Source organism: Ascaphus truei, chromosome 2, assembly GCF_040206685.1.
Source record: "Ascaphus truei isolate aAscTru1 chromosome 2, aAscTru1.hap1, whole genome shotgun sequence".
Taxonomy (NCBI): Eukaryota; Metazoa; Chordata; class Amphibia; order Anura; family Ascaphidae; genus Ascaphus; species Ascaphus truei.
Genome location: NC_134484.1, coordinates 397,047,270 through 397,073,487, shown reverse-complemented (window position 1 = coordinate 397,073,487; position 26,218 = coordinate 397,047,270). Strand labels below are relative to the sequence as shown.

At 41.7% G+C, this 26,218-nt stretch overlaps 1 protein-coding gene across 5 annotated transcripts in view; it reads right to left on the bottom strand.

Moving 5' to 3' along the window:
* The window catches only part of ICA1 (islet cell autoantigen 1), an 87,759-nt gene that overhangs the window by 13,641 nt on the left and 47,900 nt on the right, over nt 1-26,218 (bottom strand). For all 5 annotated transcript variants that reach the window (XM_075587266.1, XM_075587263.1, XM_075587264.1 and 2 more), the window contains 2 exons: nt 4,959-5,084; nt 4,535-4,633 (listed from right to left, as the gene is read on the bottom strand). In XM_075587266.1, the coding sequence (XP_075443381.1) occupies nt 4,535-4,633; nt 4,959-5,084 (225 nt within the window). The remainder of the gene's footprint in view (nt 1-4,534; nt 4,634-4,958; nt 5,085-26,218) is intronic.

Below are 26,218 nucleotides of genomic sequence, written 5' to 3'. Positions count from 1 at the left end.
AGGAGCAACAGATGCTGTATTGAACCTTGGGACTATAAGCAGGTTTCTGGATGCGGATCTAAGGAGATGAGTGCTGTGTACAGTGGGGGTGAGAACCCTGCTCAGATAATTGGGTAACTTGGTCAGAAAGTATTTGAAGGGGAGCTGGCAATGATGTACGTTGCGTCTGTAATGAGGGGATAGCCAACCTAGCAAAATAATGACGTTCCAGCGGCGCCTTTGCCCGTATGTAGCTCAGGAACAAGGGGGTTCCCAAAGCTGAAATTAATGTGCGTCACATCCAGTTAAAAAATAAAAGGGAGGCCCCTGACGGTCCTTTAAAAACTTATGCCCTATTTACAAGGTTTATGAAATACTGGCATTTTTTATGTTTCGGATCCTCACTCCCTGATGTAGTTTGTGAATGTTACTATTTCATTAGATCGATTAGTAATTTTCACATTGGGCGTAACGGAAGGAATGGAAGAATTTCAGGCAGAGAAATACAAGTAAAAGTAACAGAGCTCTGTGCAAATAAAATATACACAATTTTGATGTGTATCTTATGCTACCTGCTTCTAATGCAAATCACTAGCTTTCCCACTTCTGTACTAAAGTATACATTTTGTGGTATTCCTAGGCATTAAGAAAACCTATATATGTCTAGGAAACATTGGGGGGGTGTACGTTTATCTTGATTAACAATAGATGGCCAATAGGTTGGAGACTGTGGCACTGAAGTGGTGCATTTAAAAATTAGAGCGAAAATAAGAGAGAAAATTGTGAATAAAGCTCTGAAATGTCCACAGCTTGAAATAAAATCAGATAGTTGGAACATTGTGCACTGCTGTCACTGGTTTATTCAGTCCGCAGCAAGCATGTACCCCAAATCATGTGCACTGCACGCTGACTTCGTCTTGGCAAAGGCTCTGTTGGCAGAGGGAGCTCGGAATTTTGGAAGTGTCCATCTCCCACTCAATTTCCTTAGTTGACAAAGTGACCTTTTCAAATGTATTCCATGACTGGAAGCACCAAATTACAGGGGAGTGTCACAATTTCACTTTGTCTGACTGCTTTCCTCGTAATATATGTTTCTAATAACCCCATTAGAGGGTCCCTCTGGCACTCAGGGAAGAAAGGTTTCTTTTTTTTTTTTCAGAATCAGAATGATTTAAAATGCATCCAAAAAAATATAAAAAAACATTAATATCCTACCTTGGAACAAACATTTGCAAGTGGATATATAAAAATAAAAAAAATAAAAAACAGGTGAACAAGTTATAGGTCCAGGTTCACACATCTATTTACAAACCAGATTGCTTAGTATACACATTTACAGTAATCTGTATTCCAATTTGTTTAGTGATCACGGATTTTGTATTGTTTACATAGGTGATGTCTCCCAACTGATGTTTCTGTATTTCAGAACTCACACGCAATCATTCCTTACTGGAATCTCACTTATGAAATCGCCCTCTTATCAAATTAGAAGCAGGTGCCACGAATTCAGCAAATAATAGATTCAACAAATGACACCCTTTGTGCCTTCGCATTGCCTTCCATTGAGCAGGATTTGCTTCAGTTGATGCTGGTGATATTTTGAAAGATGCAAAGAGAAAAGCCGTCCTACACTCGCTGGGGTTTGTCCATGTATAAAAAGGACACAATCTCACGTTAATATGGCGCCTTTAACAGTATTCAGACTGCAATTGGGACAGTCATGGCTTCAGATGTTCCAGCACTACACGAGTAATCACAGCATTGATTTTTTATACAGTACAACGTTTAGAGTGAAAGATATTATCTACTATTTGCACTAGGTTGAGAAAGCCCTCATGCACGAAAAAATAAAATACAAAATAAACCGTGTAATGATATTTTGGATTTACAAGTAATTGCCATGATCCATCAGACGCAAAACTCCTATTGCTTCATGCTCCGAAATTCTCTTTAACAATGATCAGCGTGATGCTCACAGCATGGTAAATGCCATGGCAGAAATAAGCAGCCATATTCTCACAGCAAGGGAGACCAACGGCACAAATAATGAGAATTCCTATCAACGAATTAGGATGCATGAGCAGTCCATATTTTTAATAACCCTTTCACTGCTGGAACAGCTTGCCAGGAATTTTAAAAAGAGCAGGAGTTTTAACATCCTTGTTGAATTGTTTTTTTTTTTGTTGCATTGCAAGCACAATTCATCCACAAACATCTCACGTAGCCAGCTTCATACATTATACATCATATTTATCTCAGAGTAGTTTGTTTTTGTTTTTTGCACATGATCGCTTGTGTTTTTGCCTTGATTTCCTCTGATCAGATTATGTTCAGTTCATTGCTTGAAGGTATTTTAAAAATAAATAAATAAGACACCAGACATCTGACAGAGCAGTAATATCTGGAGAAGTTTTAACCCAACTGGAACTTTCACACAGGATCTATGGGCTAGACCCTTTCCTGCCAGAGAGGCCCCCGGGGCAGCAAATAAATTAACTAGATTACATGTATGGATGAGAGCTTAGACAGCTATTTTCTATCCCAGAACGTTTTTAGCTGCCTTTCAAGTCTCATAGATGTTTAAACATTAATTAAATGCAGTGGGTGAAATGAACAAGCTTATGACCCAGTAAATGGCACCCATTTATCAAAGTTGTGTAATGCTGAAAGAAGAGATTGTAAATTATTTATTTCTAAACTATTTTACCAGGAAAGTTGTATTGAAATATCCATCGTGTTTTCAAGAATTGGCTGGAGAACTGGTTTTGCAGTAGTAATTCCAAAAATAACCAATATGACCAAACCATAAATACATGCAAGAAAATACTCTGAGAGAAAATGCTATTTACTATTCTAATTATGTCATTAAGCCTTACACCAACGTATATGGCTAACTAATGTGGCCAAAAAACAAGAAAAATATTTTTCTTGATGTTTCCTGCCATGCTTATTATTAATTATGAAGCGGTAACTCTAAATTATGTTGCAAATACTGCACAAAATGTGTAATATGTTAAAAAATATATAACTCATAATATACAGTAAGGATTTGCCAAATTCCTGTTTATTAGTAGAAATGGTTCTTTTTCCAATTAAAGAAAGGTCAAACTTCCTGTGATAAAGCGCTCTTCTTTTTCCTATTAACTTTCAATGATCTTTCAATGTCTCCCATCTACTTTCCATCTGTGCATTGGTGCACCATGAAGGCTGTGTTATGGGATATCCTTTTCTCTCTTTTAGTTATCTAATGAACTCTCTCGTCTTACAGTACTTTATCAAAACACCGACCCACATGCATCTGCACACAAACACCGGCACGCATGTATCTGCACACAGACACCAGCACGTACGCCTTTGCACACAAACACCAGCCCACACACCTCTGCATGCAAAATACTGGCACGCACGCCTCTGCACGCAAACACCGGCAAGCAGGCATGCCTCTGCAAGCAAACACCAGCACGCACGCATCTGCACGCAAACACCGGCAAGCAGGCATGCCTCTGCAAGCAAACACTGGCACGCACGCATACACCGGCAAGCAGGCATGCCTCTGCAAGCAAACACCGGCACGCACGCAAACACCGGAACCCACACATGCAAACACCGGCACGCACGCATGCCTCTGCACGCAAACACCGGCACGCATGTATCTGCACGCAAACACGCATCTGCATGCAAACCCAGACACGCACGCCTCTGCAAGCCAACACCGACACGCACACCTCTGCAAGCAAACACTGGCATGCACGCGCCTCTGCCTGCAAACACCGACACGCATGCCTCTGCAAGCTAACACTGGCACGCACGCATCTGCACGCTTGCCTCTGCAAGCAAACACACATACATGCACGTGTTCCAGGCCTCATTTCTGCTTTTCAGTCCCAAATCTCTAAATGCTGCTCGGTGACTATCTTTCTAATGTCCAAGAACTAGAACCCTATACTTCCATTTAGGCCAGCTCCCATTTCTCCCACCTTCTCCTCACAGTCAACTGAACAATCATCTATCCAGTATTCAGTCATCCAAGTACTGTACATTCCTGAAGCGTTCCACTAAACAGGCCATTCTGCCAGGTGCGCTTTCAAGCATTCGGTATTTATAAAGTGATACATTTACAGACTTCTATTTCTGTAGAAATATTGTATCAACTCCATTATCAGGAATTTACCTAGTAAGAAGGGTAACATTAAAAGGTGTAGTTCCACTCAGCAACATTTACAGGAGTTGCAATGCATTTCAGACAGTTCCTCTATAATTTGTAATTGTTGTAACTGGAGAAAATTACAGTAACTAGTAGGGTTAAATAATGACTTACTAGAAAGCCGTTCCTTTAAAAAAAAAAAAAAAAAAAAACACCTACAAATAGTAGCCATTTTTAATAGGCCCCCACAGAAATACCAATGATAGAAATTGAAAACAAGAGTAATGGGCTTTATAATTGTGATACGGAAATATAGTGCAACAAGTGAAATTATACTAAGATTATAATGCTGATGGTTTCAAACTACAATTGTTATATTTAGTAGATGCAAAGATCATCATTACACCTTACCTTTAACATGGTGAATTCATACGGCTGATGACCCTTGAAGCTTTCATGAACTGCTGCCATTGTGTGTGAGGTTTTCTCCCAGAAGTGAAGTAACGTGGTCTTTAAAAAACAAAAAAAAGTTGGATTTTACAAGTATTCACAGCAATTGACGTGACAGAAAATATATGTTGCCACGCCGTTCACCAAGGTCCTCTTATCACAGGGGTTCTCAACTACTGTCCTCAAAACTCTCCCAACAGGCAGGTTTTAGGGATATCCCAGCTTCAGCACAGGTGGCTCAATTCCCTGATTAAGCCACGTGTGCTGAAGCAGGGACTGATTGAGCCACCTGTGCTGAAGCTGGGATATCCTGACCTGTTGGGGGTGTTGAGTACCCCTGGTTTACCCGGAGTGTGATTTAAAAAAAAAAAAAAAAGCGTATTACCTGATATGTGGTCAAGACATGAGACAAGAGATTGCATCTGCTGGCTCCAAGCAGATCTACTTTTTGACATACGTCTGTTTTCAACTTGTCAAAGGCGGTTTTGGTATGACGTACTTGTGCCTGGACCTGATGAAAATAGAAATAAAATCAAGAGATTCACATTCAGTCACGCACTGGTCAATGCGCCCGGCTTGTTGCATGTATAGCTGGAAAATGTATCTGTTTCATATACTCCCTGGCTAAAATGACCTAACTTCAATGCATGTAGAAAAAAAATTACGTTTTAAAAAGGTCTTCCAAATATCATAATTTGCACTTTCAAATGTTTGCAAGTGGGATGTAGGCTCCTTTAGAAATCATGTAGTTAAACAAAATTAGCCCATGCAGTAAACATTCATCCGTTGGAGGCTTTGGGCAGGTGACAACCAAAACTTTACAAAAGTTGCAACTGGTCAGAAATAAACTGAAGAGACCCACGCAGGGAAAGTGTTATGGGGTCATCTGTCACATCTATTTACACAGAACCTATTCTACCAATTTCTAGAAGTTTCAATTATAGGCTAGTTTTTATTTTTGCCATGATTGTTACATTAGCCCTTCCATTCCCCCACATTGGAAGTCCCATCATTATATCTTATAATTTGAGGGGTCTGTGTTAAACACAAATTAGGCATGCAATACAAAATTAATATGGGGGCAGGGGAATTGTTCTTGCTTGCTTTAGCTCAGTAAACAACTGTGGATTGACGAAAGCGAAGCAACTTACCAGTGATTCAGAGAAAGAAGGTGGCAGAAAATCGGCCAAGCACACTGTGCTTTTTGATACCAATTCATTAGGTATTTTGTGTAATTACTTCTGGACCACCAAATTTGTTCAGTAACCGCTCATCTTTCACCTTCATTTCTCCAACAAGCCTTATGACATTACTGCCCTTACCTAAACTCAAACTGATACTCCCAGATAAAAGAGTTACCAGAGTGATGGCCTCTAAGGGAGTGAAGAGGTTAACTCCCTTTGCAAGCATCAGGAGACTAAACGAGTGTCGGGTTTCCTGCATGTGATATGTAAAACTCCTGATTGAGCAGGGATTTATAAGGCAGGAAGTTGCTTGCACAAGAGAGACTGTTTTTCCCCAGAGAGAGGGGAAATTAAACTTCTCCCAACCAGGAGGAAGTCTGGTTGCTCTGGACCCTAGGACTGCAGAAAGCAGGCCTGCATGGTCCAGCTGGGAATACCACCCAGGATAAAGATTACTATGGACTGGACACAGTCTGCTCTCCAAAACTGGCATTCCTAGTTGCTGTAGGAGCTACATTGAGATCCTGGGATAGGAATCCCCTGCAGTAACAGATAAGAGCTAAATACGATTCTGCAATGTTTAAAGACTGTTTGTTTGCATAGGATAGTATATGTTTTGGGTTGATAACCCGCTTAGCTGGCGGCCCATTAAAAAGGGCTACAGCAAAGTTGAGTTAGTTTCCATATAGGGAATAGATGTTTATTTTATGATTTGGTTTTCTTAAAGTGACAGTGTACCTATTGCTAGTTGTCTTGTGGATAATAAACAACTGCAATTAAGCTTTACTTGCTGTCTTAGCGTGTTACTGATCTCGCCTACATATGTGGTCAGAAGTGGGATGCAGCGCCTACAGAGGTGGGCAGAAGAATCGCATGCAGAGGGCACTGGAATAAAAAAAACACAAATCCAGGTAGAAAGACAAGAATCACTGCGCTGGATGAAGCAATAAAACGAGACTGCACAACAGACTGACCTACGAGAGGTACTGATTCTGGGAGTTAAGTCTGCACCACCAGGTGTGTGTGAAAGTGTTTTTTTTTTAAATGGCTGTACTGAAGAAGTGAAACGAATACAGATGGTGACCCACGAGCAGTATTGATTCTGGAAGTTGTCTGCCACACAGCATAGGACTACCCTACTGTGATTGGAATATATGCAGGAAAATTGTGGAAAGTGGGAATAAAATAGCGCCTCCAGAGGTCAAGCTAAAGAATACACCTGATAGTGGAAAAATTAGTAATTTCTGGCCACGATTCAGCGAATCCATGTGGAGAATAGGGCTATTCTACAGCGCAGTGAAGCAGAGCGTGCTGCTGCCTTAAAGCAGAGTTCACAACAGATGGTGCTGTCCTTACACCAGAACCGAGATAAGCTACAGAGGGACCCGTCAGCGGCGGTGGCCAAGTGTGTGTCTATGGAGAAGGCAAAGGCAGCGGTTGCCACCATGGAGGAAAAGCTGAGAGTCTGACAAAATGGTTGCCGACTGGAAGCATTACTATGAGATCTCTGAGAGAGCGGTTCGTAATTTCATTACAGTGCAGACAGTCACCCAGAAGCAGGTCCACGCTCACAGCACAGAAGTCTGTAAATTGAAGGATAATGAGGAAAAGATCCTGATTAATTTAGAGACAATGAAGAGAGAAAATGCAAGTCTGAAAAAGGAAACGTCAGACTTGACTAACCAGGCCAGTGAAGGAAATGAGAATCGTTTCCTTTTCACCAAGCACCTTCACTTTTTCACTAAGCAGAAAAAGTGAAGAAACAACTGGCCCAGGAGAAGTTAGAGGTGCAGAAAGCACTGTGGAATGCAGTGACAGCACTGCAAGAAGATCATATATCCCTGGAACAGCACACACAAGCAGAAAACAGGCTACAGAGCCAGCTGCAAGGTCTGCGCGCGAGTCTGCAGGAGGCCAAGGAGAAACAGGCAGATGCTGAGGAGAAGCAGCGAATGCTACAGAAAGAAAGTTTCCATGCTTCTCACAAAGTACAAGTGTTACAGGAGCGTCTAAGTACACAGTATGTCCCTGCAGAGCAGCATGAGCAGCTGAAGGCCACAATGAGCATCACCAGAGCATCGCTGGAGGCGGAGCTTAGAGGCAGGTGGCTCTGTATGAGAGGGAGTGGTAGAACGTCAAGAAACCGGAGAAGGAGCTGTAGGAGCAGAGAGGCTGCTCCATCCACAAAAGTCAGCAGGCCCTAGAGAAAAAGGCAAGCTGCTGCAACCATGGCAACAAAATCTGCACAGCTCCAAAATATGATGGAGATGGCGATGCAAACTCGGAGCAAGCACCGGGAAGAAGTGGAGGCCCTAAGAAGAGAACTGCAAGATGTGCTTAAACAGAGGTCGCTCCCTGATTAATTGACCTTGCAGCAAAACCTAAAAGTAGACTTTGGAAAACTGGAGGAGGAAAATCAGCACATCCGTTCAGGCTACAAGGAACAGATATCTGGTTTGCACAATGCACTGGAAGCAGAATGCGTGAAAATGAAAAATGTTCAAAAAGGGAAGTGGAAGAGCTAAAACTGGCAGCTGAATTCACATCCCAGCAACTAGCAGCTCTGCCGGAGAACAACCTCAACCTTGCACAGGAACTGGGAAAAGAGCCAAGAGCAAAGCTCAGTACTCAATAGTCAGTTGCTATAAATGGAAAAGAGAGAACCCTTAATAAAGAAAGAGTTTGAGGAAGGTTTCTCTACAGAAATCCATCAGCAGTGCCTTGATCACAGAAACAAAACAAAGAGCTCGAGAGTCAGACATAAGAGGAATAAGCAAACCCAATGATTAAGCACTCACTGTCACTTTTGGGATCGGCTTAAATTTAAGTAGATTTATGAGCAAAAACTCTAGTATGATCCCACTTTTCAATAATCCCCAATTCACACTGGGGATGGAGGAAGGCAGGTTTACAGCCTGGAAAAGAGGTGGCATGACTAGGATCAAACACATGATATCGGATAAAAAAATTAAGGATTTCCCGGAGCTTCAAGAGAAGGCTGATTTACAGCCTGAAGAGGTGTTCAGATATCTACTGCCAAAACATTTTATCACAACAAAGCACACAAACACATCTCCGGCTGTTGAAACATATTTTGAAATGCTATATAGCTCAAGATATTTGGGCAGGGGTTTAATCTCAACCATTTATACCACTTCCGGGTATGGACCAAGAGAGAGGACGCCATCCACGGATAGCTCCAAGTGTGGGATGCCACTGAGGAACTCCCAGAGGACTAACATCTTTGGCAACGGTATCACCAGGTGGATAACATCGACCCCCTCTCATTCTAGAGTCCTGAGATATTACCAATGATAGAGATGGAATCCCTCAATCGAGTTAAGAAACCAGCAATCCATTATACCAGACAATTGCACTGTTAACTTATTTTGTGAGTGCATTCATATCTGCTTTTTAAATCATTGATACATAGAATTAAATCTTTTATGTTGCACCCCTTTTATTTCTTTGGAGAATTAAATAACAACTCAGCTGAAGAGTATACTGTTTAAACATTTCTACAGCCTCTTTTCCGAGTCCCTTATATACAAGTTTTCAGTCGCTACACTAGTGAGGAAGTTAAGAATTTGCTGGATCTTCATCCTTTTAGAGCAGGGGCACGAACGTTCGTGCTCCCCTGTTGTAGAGTATGAGGACCCTGCAGGGCATTGCTTACTAGCTACATAAGTTAAAACCTATCCCTCTGCTGCAGTGCTGATATAGTGATGCTTACTTGGGGGGTTTGGGGGTTGGGGGGGGCGGAAGGAATAACCTCTAACATATTTTGACCATTCTCACACAGATCGGCCTTTTTTGTATGATTCCATAGAGATTAAAAGTATTCCGCAGACTATGCACATTATACCATGGGTCAAACAAAAGGACACAGAAGAAAATATATACGCATTTTGCATTTGTTGTAGACGCCTACACATTTGGAGCTCAACGATTTTAAGTTGGCATCCGAAAGTCTCCAGCCCGTGACCTGGTGAGCCCTGCAAGTCCATATGTCTTCTATGTCAAAGCTGATTATTAAAATACTTAGCTAATAGCTGTGCTACCAAATGCTCCTTTGTTTCCCTGCAATGCAGACTGGATGCACTATCACTAGGGAATCGTGGAGAATTCATAAATTAAACTTATTGCTGCTGCTGTACAAACATACTAATATTTGTAGTTACTTGGCATGTAAAAATAAGATTACGATAAATAAAACAAAACACTTTGAAGGTTAGAAGATTTCCTATAAAGCCAACAGTGGAATTCTACATTAACATCATTGCATATGAAGAGGGAGATATATCAACATTGAATGTGAATAGAAGTTTATTTTGCCGTGTTGCTCCATGTTCAGTTTCCATCAAATGTGCTGTATGAAAGAGTTTCTTACATATGATGTTAGCCAGAAAAGTTTTATTACACAAAGCCTTGCAGATTTGTGTCTTTTACATAAAATACAAAAGGGGGGGGGGGGGGGAGGGGAGAAAGTAACTTTGATAGATATTATGGAACTCACAATCCGGCGTGAAACGCGTACGAGTGTTTTAACCCTGTACTACATGTGCCAATACATTTTTCATAGAGCTTACTTACCAGCCCTCTGTGTATTATCTTCGACTGTGCACCACCATTTTTTCTTTTTTTCAATCATGAAACAATAACTATCTCAATTTACAAGAATAGATTTAATCAAAATTTACAATTTTTTTTTTAACAATCTGTTGAACAATACTGTTCAATCACAAATAGATAAACAGAGTGTAAATGCCAAGTGAAAAGTAATGTTTAGAGATACAGATTTACAACACATTTTTCCCAAACAAGCAGCACTAGCATTTCAAGGCACTTTGCCCTATCCTCAGGCAAGCCTCGAGTTAGCAAGAATTTATTGTTTGAGTGCCGGTCTAAATGTATTTCTTGTATATATTGATCGTACCTGTTGGGGTAGGTAATGGGCCAGAGCACCAGATACACACATCTAGAAAGGGCGAGTGCAAGTTCTAATTTTTGTATTTTCTATGGGAACTAATAGACATTTCTTTTGTTTACAGAATTATGAGCGGTAAAGAAAGATTTAAAAAAGGAAGGATAGGCACTCATAACAATTAACAAACACATTCCCAGCTAGCTCAAACTCCTACACCCACCACATCATGAATATATATTTATGTCAAAAAGAGTGCTACTAAACGTGGCAAATTTATACAACTAAGGACAGGGGTACCCAATGCTACATCCAATTGACAAAACATATATGGTAATAAGTATAAAGTTAAATACTTCAATAATAATATTTTCTTGGTTATTTAGTTAGATCCTTTGGCCAAAGCATCATAAGCCTGCATACCACGCCATGGTATAACCAAACTTTGCAGGTCCTAACACTACACTGTGAACTCTTCCTTTGACCTCTGTATGAGGGAAAAGAACCATAGTAGATCCTGTTCTTGCAGCAAAATGAAAAACCTCCCAAGTTAAAAAGGTGAGGAGGAGTGAGCTCTGGGGGGAGGTGCCAACTACCTCCATACAACTGTTGCCAGTCAGAAATTGATTAATACACATTCCCAGCTAGCTCAAACTCCTACACCCACCACATCATGAATATATATTTATCTCAAAAAGAGTGCAACTGGGCGTGGCAAATGTATGTGTGTGTGTGTATATATATATATATATGTATGTGTGTATATAGATAGATAGGTACTGCCCTAGACACTCCAGCTGCCAGTCAAGAACGGAGACAGTGACGTCATCCAAGCCGCGCCGGAACCACGCGAGGTACACGCGATACCGGGAAGGACATTCAGAGACTGAACGCGGCTGCTGGGTGCTGGGTCGGGCACCTCTTATTTTGATTTTACACTCACCTTCCTTTGTGAGTATTTTATTGTTTTAGGTTATAGGCGTCATTAAAGTTTTTTATTATTGCGCAATCCTCTGTTCCTTTTTCATCCCTCACCGGAGAATAAGTTACAGGAATCCTAAGGCAGACCCAGGAGACATCTTTCCTGAGAGGGAGACCTTTCCTATATCCACGGAAGCTGAGGACACCACGAGGGGTTCGTGCCATACCGAAGGCTCCTGGGACCCGGAAGGCTCCAAGCACAGTTTCTCTCCCCTGTATGCGACCTACCTACTTCTAGTAAGTGGGCAATTTACTGAGTTCAGAGAATAATTGGCTGTTAAACAATACTGCGCAATGTCCTTTCTCTCTGCTTCATGTCTCACATCTACAGGGTAACATTACACTGCGAAGAGGACTGTTTTGCCCTATGAACTGTGATTCTGAGTCCATTTCTCATCGGCCAACCAATCAAGCCTGCAAAAATTAGGACTATAATCACTATATATCCTTTATTGGACGTTATACACATTTTTATATACACATGCGCCAGGTTCCGAATCTATATTTGTATTTTTATGTTATGTTTTGAGGTTTATTTTGAGATATTACCCAGTAGAATACCAGGCTGCTTAGTTTTTGTGCACTGCACTGTAATAATTTAGGTCTAGCGCTTGTTTTAGTATATTTGTATTGTCATCAGCTAAGTAAGGTAGGACAGAAAAAAAGACCACCTGGAAAGGAAAGGAGGGGTTACTTATGGTCCTCCCACAGGTAGAGATTTCTGTCCTCTTAGCTGGAGGGTGAAACTTAACCCATTGGTGACCACTGCCATGGAGACAACCAGGAAAACAGAATTTTCATTGTAACCCAGGCTAAAGAAAGCATCAACAGCTATTTTATTTTCCATATTCCTATAATTTACATAGTTAGTGGATGAAGTTGAAAAAAAAAAAAAAAATGTCCATCATGTCCAACCTATGTAAAATGTAAAGATGGAGATAATCATCTGATCTTTGAATTTACACTATATTGATCCAGAGGAAGGCAACCAAAAAACCCCAGTGAAACATTATCCAATTAGGACTTATTTTAGTATGAATTATTTAGTAAAAAATTCATAAACAATTAACTGATCTTGCAGCATCAGAGGATACAAAGGAGTAATGGAGGCTGCCCATTGCAGTTGTGGATATATCCTGGGGAGTCCTGTTGGGAAAGGAGCCTGTAGTACTCAGCTGATGCCGGCAACTACACAGGCATCCTTTCAGTGCATGACTTCTTTTTCTCTCACTCTCTGATCCTCTTTGCTATAACTGAGACTTGGCTCACTCAGTCTGACTGCTCTGGAAGCTGGCCTCTCTTTCTCCCACACTCCAGTCTGAGTTGGCAGGGGTGGAGGCGTGGGACTCCTGCTCTCCTCTATGTGCTGCTACCGTATCCCTCCCTCTCTTGCTTTCCCCTCCTTTGAGGCTCACACTGTCCAGGTTTTTTCTCCTCTCCCTGTCTACGTGGCGCTCATCTATCACCCACCTACCTCTACTCATCCCTCTTCTGCCTCACTTTGAATCCTGGCTCTCTTTCTTTCTCTCCTAAGACTCCCCTGTTCTTCTCCTTGGGGACTTCAACTGCCATATTGATGACCCCTCTCTCCCTTGGGCTTCCTGCTTTCTCTCTCTAACCTCTTCTTTTGACCTTCAGCAGTGGACTGCAGCCAGCACCCACAAGGAAGGCCACTACCTAGACCCGATTCTCACTAAAAACTTCTCTCCAATTTCTCCATTTCCCCTCTCTGACCATCACCTCATCTCATCTTCTCTCTCACTTCTCCACCTCCATCTACCCCTCGTCTCTGCAGAGATCTGCACTCTATTAACCTACCAGATTTTGATTCCACTTTAAGCTCCTCCCTCTCCTTCAGACCCCGACAACCTGGTCAGGAACTACGACTGCCCTATCGTCCTCTCTTGATCTACATGCCCCGCTTTCTCTCGCCCTTGAAACCAAGACCCTGGCTGAATTCCCACACACGCATGCTCCGTTCCTGCACTCATTCCTCTGAACGCCTCTGGAGGAAATCTCACACTCTCGCAGACTTCCTTCACTACAAATTTATGCTATCCTGTTTCCACTCTGCCCTCTCTCAAGCTAAACAAACCTACTTTTCTTCACTTATCAACATGCACAAGTCTAATCCACGCCGACTCTTCTGTCTTTGACTCCCTACTCAGACCACCCTCTGCTGCCTGGTGTTCTTCCTCCATCTCCCCTCAGGACTTTGCCGACTATTTCATAGAAAAGGTGGAATCCATACGTCAGGCCATCCCCTCTGTATCCTCCCATCCTACACCTCTTCCTAACTCTCCTCCTGCCTTCCTTGACTCTTTATCCGCTGTCTCAGAGGATGTGTCGTTGTTGATCTACTCTTCTCCCTCTACCAACTGCCCTCTTGACCCCATTCCCTCATCTCCAAAAACCTCTTGCTCCTACCATAATCCCTACGCTCACACACATTTTTAACTCCTCCCTCTACGCGTGTTCCTTTCCCTCATCCTTTAAACATGCAACAGTTATACCATTACTCAAAAACGCCTGTCTCCCTCCTGACTTTTGCCTTTAAACTCCTTGAACGTCATGTATTCTCTCGCTTGCTCCATTTTCTCAACACCTACTCTCCTAGACCCTCTACAATTTGGCTTCCGCACTGCTCACTCCATTGAAACAGCCCTCACTAAAATGACCAATGACCTCCATTCTGCCAAAGACAGAGGTCAGTATACTCTGCTCATATTACTCGACCTCTTTGCAGCATATGATGCTGTGGACCACCCTCTTCTCCTTCACATTCTCCATACTCTTGGTATTCGTAACAAATCTCTATCCTGGATCCCCTATTATCTCTCCCATCGTACTTTCAGTGTCTTTTATCAACACCTCCTATATTGATCTCTCTGTGGGGGTGCCCCAGGGCTCTGTCCTGGGACCCCTTCTCTTTACACACTCTCTCCTCTTTGATAAAGCACCCTGAGTGTGAAACGCGTAAGAGTGTCTGTGTCAGCACTTTGTTCTATGTTTTTTTAACTAATACATTTTTTGTTCATGACATCCCAGCATTTCCTTTTGTGAGCAAGCAGTGCACCGGCATTTTTCCCAGGATTGGAATCTCTACCTTCTACATTGATCCTGCGCGCCTGGGGAGCACGCACAATAGGAGACGGTCCAGCGGTTTCATGAGTAATATATAGCTCAACATCATTGTGCTTTTAGTTAAGCCAGTTGTTGCTAAACTTTAAATTACAAAGACTCCCTACGCAGAGTGATGGGAGCACGTACGGTCGCGGGTCTGCACGCACCCCACTTTCATCAAGACGTGAGTAATACTAGCCCCAGCATTACGGGTTGTGTTAAATACAGAGACCGCTTTGCATATATGGACTGTTCTGCTACTGACATCTCAAAGGATTTTTATGTTGTGACACTTACCTGAATTACACATACGAGGAGTTCTCATGAGCACCAGACTGGGAGCTACATTGTGCTCGGTTGGTTTAATCTCTCCAAGTGACCTAATCACATCTATTGGGTTCAAATATCAACTCTATGCTGATGACACACATTTACTTTTCTAACCCAGACCTGACACCTACTGTACAGACTAAAGTTTCTGAATGTCTCTCTGCGATATCATCCTTGATGGCCCTCCACTGGCTTAAATTTAACATGGCATAAACAGAGCTCCTCATTCTTCCTCCCAAACCTGGCCCTATTTCCTCCTTCCACATTACTGTTGGAAGTACTATCATTCACCCAGTAGACCAAGCACGCTGCCATGGGGTCACACTCTACTCCTCTCTCACATTCAAAAGGTAGCAAAAAACTGTCCTGTTCACTTCTAGAAAAAGTGAAGTTAATATTACAATTATTTGTGTTTAAGTGATTTATGACGTGATTAAGTGAAATAACAACCCATTCCCATATTAATTACCTCATCAATGTAGCGGCGCCACAATTTGCACTTGTGCACCACTTCATTGTTATTCCAGATATTATTGTGCTCCCAATAATCCATAAATAAATTAGCCAAACTTTCTGCAAAAGTGGTACCCATAGCAGTTCCGCATACTTGTAAGTAAAATTCGTGCTCAAACAAAAAATAATTGTGTTTTAAAATTACATTTATACTATCTAATAGAAAAGTGATGTGATCTTGTGAGTGAGGTAGTTTTCAGAAAATGTAAAACAGCTCGAGTCCCATCAGAGTGTTCAATTGACGGACAGTATAGAGCCTGTCCGTCGAGTCGCTAAAATACAACCATCTGCCCATATAAAATCATATCATACCAAATATATATTGTTTTTGTTTAGAATTATATTACTTTTTTTATTAAAGTTACGTTGAACAAATACATTAATAAGTTAAATAGATGTAGTTGGTATATTAATTCTGTATCACCTGTTTTAGCCTTAAAAATTTAATATTGACAAATAGACTGAAGTATTGTATATGTATAGCACTTTAAATTGTATTAGATTAGGTAAATCAATTGATTTTGAAATCAAGGCAAAGGGTATATAAGCAGGGACATGAGTAGCAGCCACCAACCCCTGACGAAGCTTGGTTTGCCGGGCGAAACGCGTAGGGTGCGCCGTTACCTTTTAGGCAGAGGAGAACAAGGACTTGAGGAGTTGGCTGAATGCCAGTTTTTCGCAAACATCACGTGTGACGTCAGAAGCTGCTGTGAGGGAGAGACACGGAAGCGCAGAAGGAAGCAAGGATGCCGGGAGGCCTGCTGGTTGCCGGCATCAGGCTCCTTTCCCAATGGAACTCCCCAGGATATATGAGAATTGTGCCAGGTAGTGTTAGGACTTGCTGATTGGTCGTGCCGTGATGTGGCTGCAGGTTTATGACCTTTTGGCCAAAGGGTTTAACTAAATGACCCTTACTCATGAGCAGATAAGCACTGAAGTATTGTACTATATGTTGTGTCATTTTGTATGTTGCGCTGGCCTGTTTTTGCTTCTCCCCAGGATATATCCACAGTGGCAACGGGCTGCCTGCATTACTCCTTTGTATCGTCTGATGCTGCAGAATATTATCTTATATGCAAATGAGAATTGGGGCTTTTGGCCCATAAAATATATATATATTTTTTTTTACTAAAACCGGAATTAAGCCTGTCACGATGACACCAACTTTTATCAACACATTTATATTTCTGGGTACTTGATTGAACAGAACAAGTTGCAAAATAAATTGTGATTTATTTCCTTAATAGACAAACACACGACATCTGCAGAATTCACTTGAAAACAAAGCTTACTGGAATAAGGGAATGAAAGAAATTGTCCTTTGAAACAAAATAAATTGTCCTCTGCTTGCAAGCGCAAGAAATGCAGCCTTGGTTTTAAAAGTCCTGTGTTTATGTGGTTATTAACCCCTTCACTCCTGGACTGGTTGCTGCTGTACTGGAACAAAGTCTTGCATCTTTACATCATGGATTAAAATTCAGGAATCACCCTGGGGATACTTGGGGAGCCACAGTTATAGACTGCCCAAAGCCATATGTAACATGTGGATCCAATCCCCTCGTGGGAACAAAAAAAAACACGAATAGCCAAGTTACCCACAGTTCATAAGACCGGTCAAAAGTGCTGTCCGGTGGGCAGGGCGCATGGGTCAGGTTGACGCCCATGCCACTTAGCATACCTAGGCTACAGCCATAACTTGGTGCCACTGTGTCTGGTTTGTGACTCAAAGGTGTCACTAGCGTGACATCTGCTGTGCATCAGTATGCCAGTATTGTATACATTATGGGTCTCTGGGTCTTTTCATAATTGACACTCTTTTAGACAGGGGGACTCTAAATCTGTGAGAGCCTTTTGAGGCTCTGTCATAAAAATAACTACAGCCCTTTGAGGCTTGGTCATAAAAAAATAGCCCCAGCTCATTCACCCATATCACAGCTGGATGTCCAAGTAATTTCTGCTTGGACTTACAAAAAAATACCTCCTGCCTTACATTTAAGATCTGCCATCATGTGTCGGTTAGAGGGTATGGCAAGCAATGCATCTGGTCTTTTACCCTCGCAAACAGGGAATGGCCTGCAAATGGGGAATAAAAATGGCGGGGACAGGGCAACAACAGTAATGCATAGCAAATCAGGTATTAACCCTTTCCTATCCGTCACAGTGCCTTTCTTCCTTTTTCTCTTTTGTATATGTGATTGAGGTCCCTTGGTTGGGCCCTGAAGAGCAGAGGAAGCGAGAGCCTTAAGGAGGACACAGTAAGAGACTTTGTGTTTAAGTATTTTTTCAGTTTTTTTTAAGGGTTGAGTGGAGCATGGAAGTTGTGTGTTAATTAACTTATTTTAATGTTATTTATGAATAAGAATGAGATAGTAGACACCACATATATAAAAAAAGAAAACGAAGGGCCAGCAATATGGGAATAATTTGGAACAATGTCCAATAGAGGTCTTTATCTAGTGAGCAAAGAACAAATACTTTATATGGCACAAATATTTCAATTTCAACATGTTTCATGCAGACCTGTTTTTGTCCGTGGCGAGAAAAAGTTTGTTAACCACGTAGAATTTTCACATATTTCAAACCTAAATTATTATTAGATCTTAATCTAAGTCCTAATAATAGATAAAGATAACCTGATCAAACGATACAAAAACATTATACTTTCTCAACATTCGTTTATCCACAAATGATTCAACATTCAATATTCATGTGTGAAAAAGTATGTCAACCTTTAGATTCAGCAATAACTTCAACTAATCATTTCCTGTAACTGCTGATCAGTCTCTCACATCGGTTTTGAGGAATTTTGGCCCATTCTTCCTTACAGAACTGCTTCAATTCGGTGACATGAGGGCTTCCGTGCATGGACAGCTCGCTTCATGTCCTGCTACAATAACATTTCAATGGGTTTAAGGTCCGGACTTTGACTAGGCCATTCTAAAACGCAGAATTTTTACTTTTAAAGCCATTGTTTTGTAGATCTGCTAATATGTTTAGGAAAATAGTCTTGCTGCATGAACCACTTTTGCTTCAGATCACGGACAGGTGGCCCGACATTGTCCTCTAGAATCTTCTGATACAATGCAAAATTCATGGTTGCGTCAATGATGGCAAGTCATCCAGGTCCTGAGGCAACAAAGCAGTCCAAAACCATCACAATCCCACCCCCATGCTTGATGTTTCGGATGCGGTTCTACTGTTCCAATGCAGTGTTTGGTTTTCGCCAAACATAACATTTCCCATTGAGGCCAAAAAGTTCTGCCTTTAACTCATTTGTCCAGAGAATATGGTTCCAGAAGTTTTGTGGATCATCTATGTGCTCTTTAGAAAACTTCAGACAGGCAGAAATGTTCTTTTTAGAAAGAAGTTGTTTCCTCCTGGCTATCCTCCCATGAACACCATTCTTTTTCAGTCTTTTCTGATAGTTGAGTCATGAACATTCATATTAGCCAAGGCAACAGTGGCCTACAGATCCTTGGATGTTACACTGGGGTTCATTATGACTTCTTGGATGATTTGCCGGTTTGTTCTTGGAGAGATTTTGGTAGGACAACCGCTCCTAGGTTGAGTGACGGCAGCCTTGAACTTTCTTCATTTGTAAACTGTCTGACAGTAGATTGGTGGATTGGTGGAGCCCCAAATCCGTAGGAATGGTTTTGTAACCCTTTTTAGACTGATGAGCATTAATAACTGCTTTTCTGGGGTCCTCAGAGATTTCTTTTGATCATGACATGATGTTTCCACACACCTGTATGGTGAAAACCAAATGCACAAAGTTTCTGATCTTTATATAGGGTGGGATCTTCCCAAACTCACATCTGAAAATCTCAAGTAGGGGTTCCTAGGAGCCCTTGGGTTCCCCGGGCATCTCACAAGGGTTCCCTGCAATTTTTCAGGTCATTTGAAAATGACACCTTTGTAAAGTCCCACAGGACGAAATGCGTTGGTGCGTTTGTGTTTTTCATCTTCCTGTGAGCTTACATAATAAATACCCTTCATTTTTTATTATGGAGTTGCCCTATAATATTCCTTTACAAGAATCTTCGTTGGTGGCTGTGCTTCTTTGCTTCATCTACTATCATTTGAAAATTCTACCAAATACAGAAGCATTTGCAATGCATTTGATGTCAGACACACTATTAGAGAGTGTTGGGGTTCCTCAGAATTTCACAATATAATTATAGGGTTGTTTAACCAAAAAAAAGGTTAAAAAACACTGGCACTACAGACATCTTCCAGTCAATACTTATTACCATGCATAATTGAAGCTTGCTTTAATCTCAACTTGCACACCATACAATTCTGCTTTTACAGTATGAGTAACTACTTTGAGAAGCTGCAACTTGAGAAATAAAAAATTAGCAAAAGGTGTCATGAAGTTTCCCACACTGTTACATGTACAGTGAGTCCTCGCTTACCAATGGATGCTTTATCCGACGACGCATAATGCAGTCCGCAAGGATGCATTATCTGACGTCGGACCCACTTATGCGACGGTCACTGCCGACGATTAACATGGACCCACAATCCGACGGTCCATTAACCCAGATGTGCGCAAAGTGGGGGGCGTGGGCGGTTGCAGAGGCCCCGCGCTCTTCCCCGAGGAATTTAAATTAAATGCTGGGGATCGCGTGAGGCCCCTGCAACTCTAAAACTTACCTGGACTCTGCCGTCATCACTTGTATCCATGGCAACGCGGCATCAAATGACGTGACGTCACACGCGTCAAATGGCGCTGCGGGTCATGAGACCCGTGGCGTCATTTGATGCCGCGCAAGGCAAGGAGGGGGGTTCAGAACGGAGATAAGCAGGCAGGGGGGACGCAGCAAAAAAAGTATGCGCGCCCCTTCATTAACCGACTGCGGTTACCGCCTGTAGTATTGAAAATGAAAAGATGTTCCTGTGATGACCTACTGCAGCTATTTTACTCAATAGGTTCAGGTTACCCTTTGAGTAAAAAACATTATATGGAATTTAAAGTAGCAATGCCTCTCCCCACCTAATTTGTTTATGTTATCCACAGATTGGGAACCAAAGGCTCCCCCTAAACTGAACTGTGCCATTTCATCTCCAGTGATCCTCTGGTTCCCAAAACCATTTAAAAACTATTTACAAATAGTAGACAAGTTTTGATAGTTGGATAACTCTCCCTATTTAGCTGAAAATGGCCAACCAAATTTAAAAAGTTCTCCCAGAAGGTTATTAGTGACATGTTTACAGAGATGCAGGAACCAAATCAGAGCATACAGTATCTGAAAGGTTGAAGTCTCAAGATCTGAAACCGCACGTCATAAACATGGATATGGACATCACGTAAGCCTGGCACAAATCTTCAAGTGTAAAGTATGTGTGTACTTGGTGCCTACAATCCAATCAAGTTTAGTAGTTTCCAAAAGCAGCCATGATGCGCTAGGAACATTTACCAGTGACCAGAGATATGCAGTCACAGAACAGGAGAAAAGCATTACTGTATGTTGCAGATGTCACATCTGTCATTAGCATGTTAATTGGAGTCTGCAACATAAGTTGCTGACTGGGTGGCTTAAAAAGGAAGGAGTGGAAACGTTTAAGCCTCGCAGGATGACATTTTATCCCCCATCTTGTGCCACCTTACTTATGGGGAACAACACTATATGTTCAGGCATTCAACAGTCTTCATAATCGCAGTGCTCTGCATTTCATGATAAACACAAAAGCTATACATAGTATATCTGCAATTGAAGCATGGTAATGCTTTCATAAACTAATTCTGGGCATCTAGCTTGAAGGGTCCAAGAAAAGATTTTAAATATAGGAATCCATCTGTCATTGTTCTCATCATATGCAATGTGTCTTACGAATGTGAAGTCACGAAATGAGATTCAGGTTTAGCTACTGTATGAGTAATGCACGTCTCCTTCAGCCCAATCTCCTCATATCTGACCTCTAATTCTTTCGCCTACATAATTGAACAGATGAAGAGCACTCTCTCTAGGGTATGCATCAATCTGCGAGCACTGACGTAATCCCTTCCATTAAGCCTGCTTCTATTTTTATATCATACCAGTTTGCTATACCGCTAGGAGAAATCTTTATGCACTCCTCTTGCAAATCTCAAGCAGCTATAGCTTCTCTTTGTAAGGACCCCAACATCCAACTGACACTTAGCATGTGAATGTTTGGAACAACATACAGTACCTACTAAAATGAAATTACCTACACGACAGAGTTAAGATCTTGAATGGACATTCACTTTAGTTACGTGCAAGCAAAACGCATCAAGGTATTTCCCAAGTAACAGAACTAAACCTCAATTCCACTTGGCTGAAAAAAAACAAAAAAAAAACTGGTTTATTAATGTCGTGTGCTCCTGCCAAACACAGACATGGCATCTCTGCAATAAAGTACATCACAGATCATTTGGTAACTTGATGTTTTGTTAACGACGCCCACTCTAAGGCTCTTATTCCATATATAATGTGAAATAACTGGTCCAGTATCGACAAGCACCTTCACCATATAATAAGCTAGTGGCTGCACAATATAAAAAAAATAAAATCAGATGTCCCTAGTTGACCCGTGGTGTATGATAAACCCTCCGGCAAAAAGAAATACACATTGTATTCACAAGTGCACCTAGCTTATACACACATGCATAATTTATTAGTACCAAGGCAAAACTGGTAAAAAAACTGATATCAGCAAAAATAGAAAATATATTGGGAGTGAGTTCACACATCTCAATAATAAAGGATCACACTTTTCAAAAGACAATTCATAACATATAAAACAATTCAGTTTTGTCTTGGGGCACATTAAAAAGGCAAGAACGCAGAGGCCATACTGTCACTTATAAGACACTAAAAGATCTGAACCATAAACTTCCATCTCTTAATTACAAATTTGCAGTCATATAAAAATCGTAAAAAGCTAAAGACGTATCCAGAAACTAAACACATCTTTGAAATACTGCTAACAGAAAGAGCGCAGATGCAATAACCAAAAATATTTTCTTCTGGGTGGGGAATGCTAGCTAATCTAATATAAGTAAAGAAATGCAACAACCATATCCAAACCATCTTAACACGAAATAATAAACAAGTACCTAACCCTGTATAAATTTGTCAAGTTTTCAAAGATTTCTGAAACTAAGGTTCGAAGAAATGCCCCAATTTCAGATTTTTAAGTATCGAAGGTAAATCAAAAATCTTACAAAAAAAAAAAGTTCAAGGTCCAGTTGGACTTCTAGCTGAATATTCAAAATTGCTGAATGAAGAGATAACATGCTCTTTGACATTGGTCTATAATTACATAATAAAAAAATGAAATAAACTCCCCAGAATGTTAATACAGCTAGAATGATAATCCTACCCAAGCCCGGTAGAGTCCCAAACTTTGCTTCATCATATTGGCCTATTTACTCAAAACATGAATATGACGGAAGGTGCCCACATTAAAGCACATTAAAGGTTAAGCCGGTCCTTGGCCCCTGCCGTCTCTCCCTGTGGCTCATCCTACCCAAAGACCCCGGAGCTACCCTATCTAAAAGGTACTTTCTAGTCCCTTGCATACCCTGTAATAGTGTATTTTTTATTCCTGAGAGATGTACTGTGTAAAAAATTTACTTTCTGGGTTCCCCGTACATGTGGGGCTGATATTCCCTTACTCAGTCTACATGTCCAGAAAACGGGGATTCAGCTCGGCAAGAAGGAGCTGTGTGCTGTGGGGAAGAAGAGGGGAGAGGGTGTATGGTCGGCCCTCATGTCTGGGAGATGCTGGTCCAGATAGGAGGCGCCATCTTGGCGGGAGATATCCATTGGGCCAGGGGAACAGTTGCTGTGCAAGACTTGTCCTGATTGGCTGTTTCGAATTCTCCACTCCCCTCTGAGCACCGCCCCCTGTGGGTTGTCCTTTTTGCATCAACACTTCTGGCCTGGATTGGCCAAACCAGACGAGCCATTGCACTGTGATTGGTGCAGGTACAGCATCCATGCTGTGATTGGTCGCTGCTCCATTTCCCATGCTTTTCAATGGAGAAGCTGGGAAACTATGTAAAGGGGGCCTGATCTGAACTCAGGAGCTCATTCTGACACTGGCATGGAAGCTGACAAAGTGGTGTACTCCGCAGGCTTTGCCGGAGACACCCAGAACAAGGCCTTTGATATGACCACCTGCAACATTTTTAGAATATTTCGGAAACACCATCTGATTTCGAAATTCAAATCTATAACAACCCTGCAGCCACAATTACAGTAAATGTACCCAATATATACCTATCATAATGGAAATCGGAACCTGGCAATGGTGCCCTTTATTCTCACAACTTGTTAATTTGACACTAGACCCATTACCAAGGCAGGAACGAAGAAAAACAAAACAGCGCACAGCCAAGGGAGTAGGGTTCAAATATAAAAATTAGTTTATTGTAAAAATAGCTAAAAAAAGAGGTAAAGGGATCTCCTATGCGTTTCATACACCAAAACTACTTTATCAAGGTTCGATGCACAAACTTCCCTGTGTCTTATTTAAATCCTGGTGCCAAATGAAAAATTTCACGCCAAAACGTGATGACTTCACGACGCTGAACGCACCCCTGCATGTGCGCAAGCGTCCCCCCACCCCAACGCATAACATCCTGCACTTAGACCTCATGACACCAGGGATCTCAATACAGCATATTGTATTGTCCCTCCTATCAATGAGCATTGTACCTCATTCAGTTTTTTTCCACCATGTTCATTCATGGTAATTCTTTCGATCCCCATGAATGAAAATTATTGATACCACCTTGATCACATTCAGAGAAGTGTTTGAAAACTGGGTGGGAGTGATCCTTTGCTTACAAAGGCAGCTCAAGGGTATGAATTGAAGGGGATCTATATTGGGCAAAATTAGCTACAGTTTTCCCTATTTGCTGACAATATAATGCTTTTTATATCAGATCCTAAGACAGCCATCACAAAAATAAGTTGTGGGAAAAACTTAAATTTTTGTAATTGTATCCCAAAAATCAGGAAAATCTCAGGATTCCTTAATTTTGTGATTTTAATGTAAACCCGGATAAATCAGAAGCTATAGCAAGTCAGACGAGGCTGGAATAATACATTTACCCCCTAAACTTAATAAACTATGCTAATTAAACATTAGCCCAATCATAAAAACAATAAATCAAGCCAATCAAAAATGGCAGACGTCACCATTATTATGGGTAGATGTAATTTGATCAAAATGATCGGCTTTCCAAGATTTTTATACACAACACAAATATTTCCAATAATTAGAGAAAACAGATGAAAAAAACCTTAAATAATCTCAATAATTAATTTGAAATTAAAAAAAAACGCAGCTAGATTCAGTACTTCAATAACAAACAACTTTCAATACTTAGTTTGGTTTTCCATAAGATCATTGAGGTAAACATCCTTAAATTTAAAATCTAAATGCATAAAAATAGGATTAGCATATCTTGGTCTATTTAGAGATTGCTTGGTCGGTATATCCATTTAAAAAACTGAAACTGCAACAATGGTATTATGGACCAAGGCTACATTTCTAAAGCTAGCAACGACAGAGCTATAGATCAGAACCACCTCTAACACCATTCTAGCCCCCATCACTAGTTTTAAATATCTTGGCATATGGTTTGACTCCCATTTAACATTTGGGATTGCATATTGATACTCTGACATTCAAAACCTATACCAAACTAGGTGTACTATATAGGAACAAATCATCCTTAAACCTGCTCGTCAGCAAACTAGACGCCCTCTACAACTCAATATGCCGCTTTGTCCTCCCATGTAACTACAACACACATCACTGCGAAATGCTCGAAGAACTAGATTGTGCCTAGACTCCAGAGAGAGCCAAACTAAATTTTTCCCGTCTTGCCTTCAAATACTTTCTGGACAAGCTACCCACCTAGCCGAACAAACCCCTCACCCCTACTACACACAGCACTTATCACTGGTGATGTACCGGGTACCCGGAAATAACCCGGACCCGGGTACTCAGTCCTGTACTATATACTGCTCCCATGGTCCTCTTCCTCTCTCCCCCCCTCCTCCTCTCTCGCCCCCTTCCTCCTCAATTACCCCCCCCCCTCCTCCGGGGGGGATGGGAGAAGAGGATGGAGAACGGCAGGAGCAGGGCAGCAGAAGAGGCAGACCTCAGGCGGCCGGAGGAGGAAGACCTCAGGCGGCGGGAGAGGACGACCGAGAGTCGCGAGAGCAGAGAAAGGCGGTACAGCAAGACGGCCTCAGAGGACCTGTGCTGTAGAAGCAGCAGACTCCAGACATCAGTGAAGACGTTCGGGTCGGACCGCTGGGTCGTGCTCCTCCCCAGACATCCTGTTGTGCCGCCCTTCTCCACTCCTGCGATCCTCCATCCTCATCGCCTGCCATCCACCTCCTCTGCTGCCCCCGTCCTGCGCTTAACGCTCTCTTCCACTGCCCCCCAAACCTACCCAGCCAAGTAATTTTTCTTTGCTTCCCCGGGTACTTGGTATTTTCTAGTACCCGGTCGATCACTACATATCTGAAATCCGACTCCAAAAGACTGTTCACGGTCCCAAGGTTTAACAAAGAATTCAGTCACACCACCTTCTCTTAC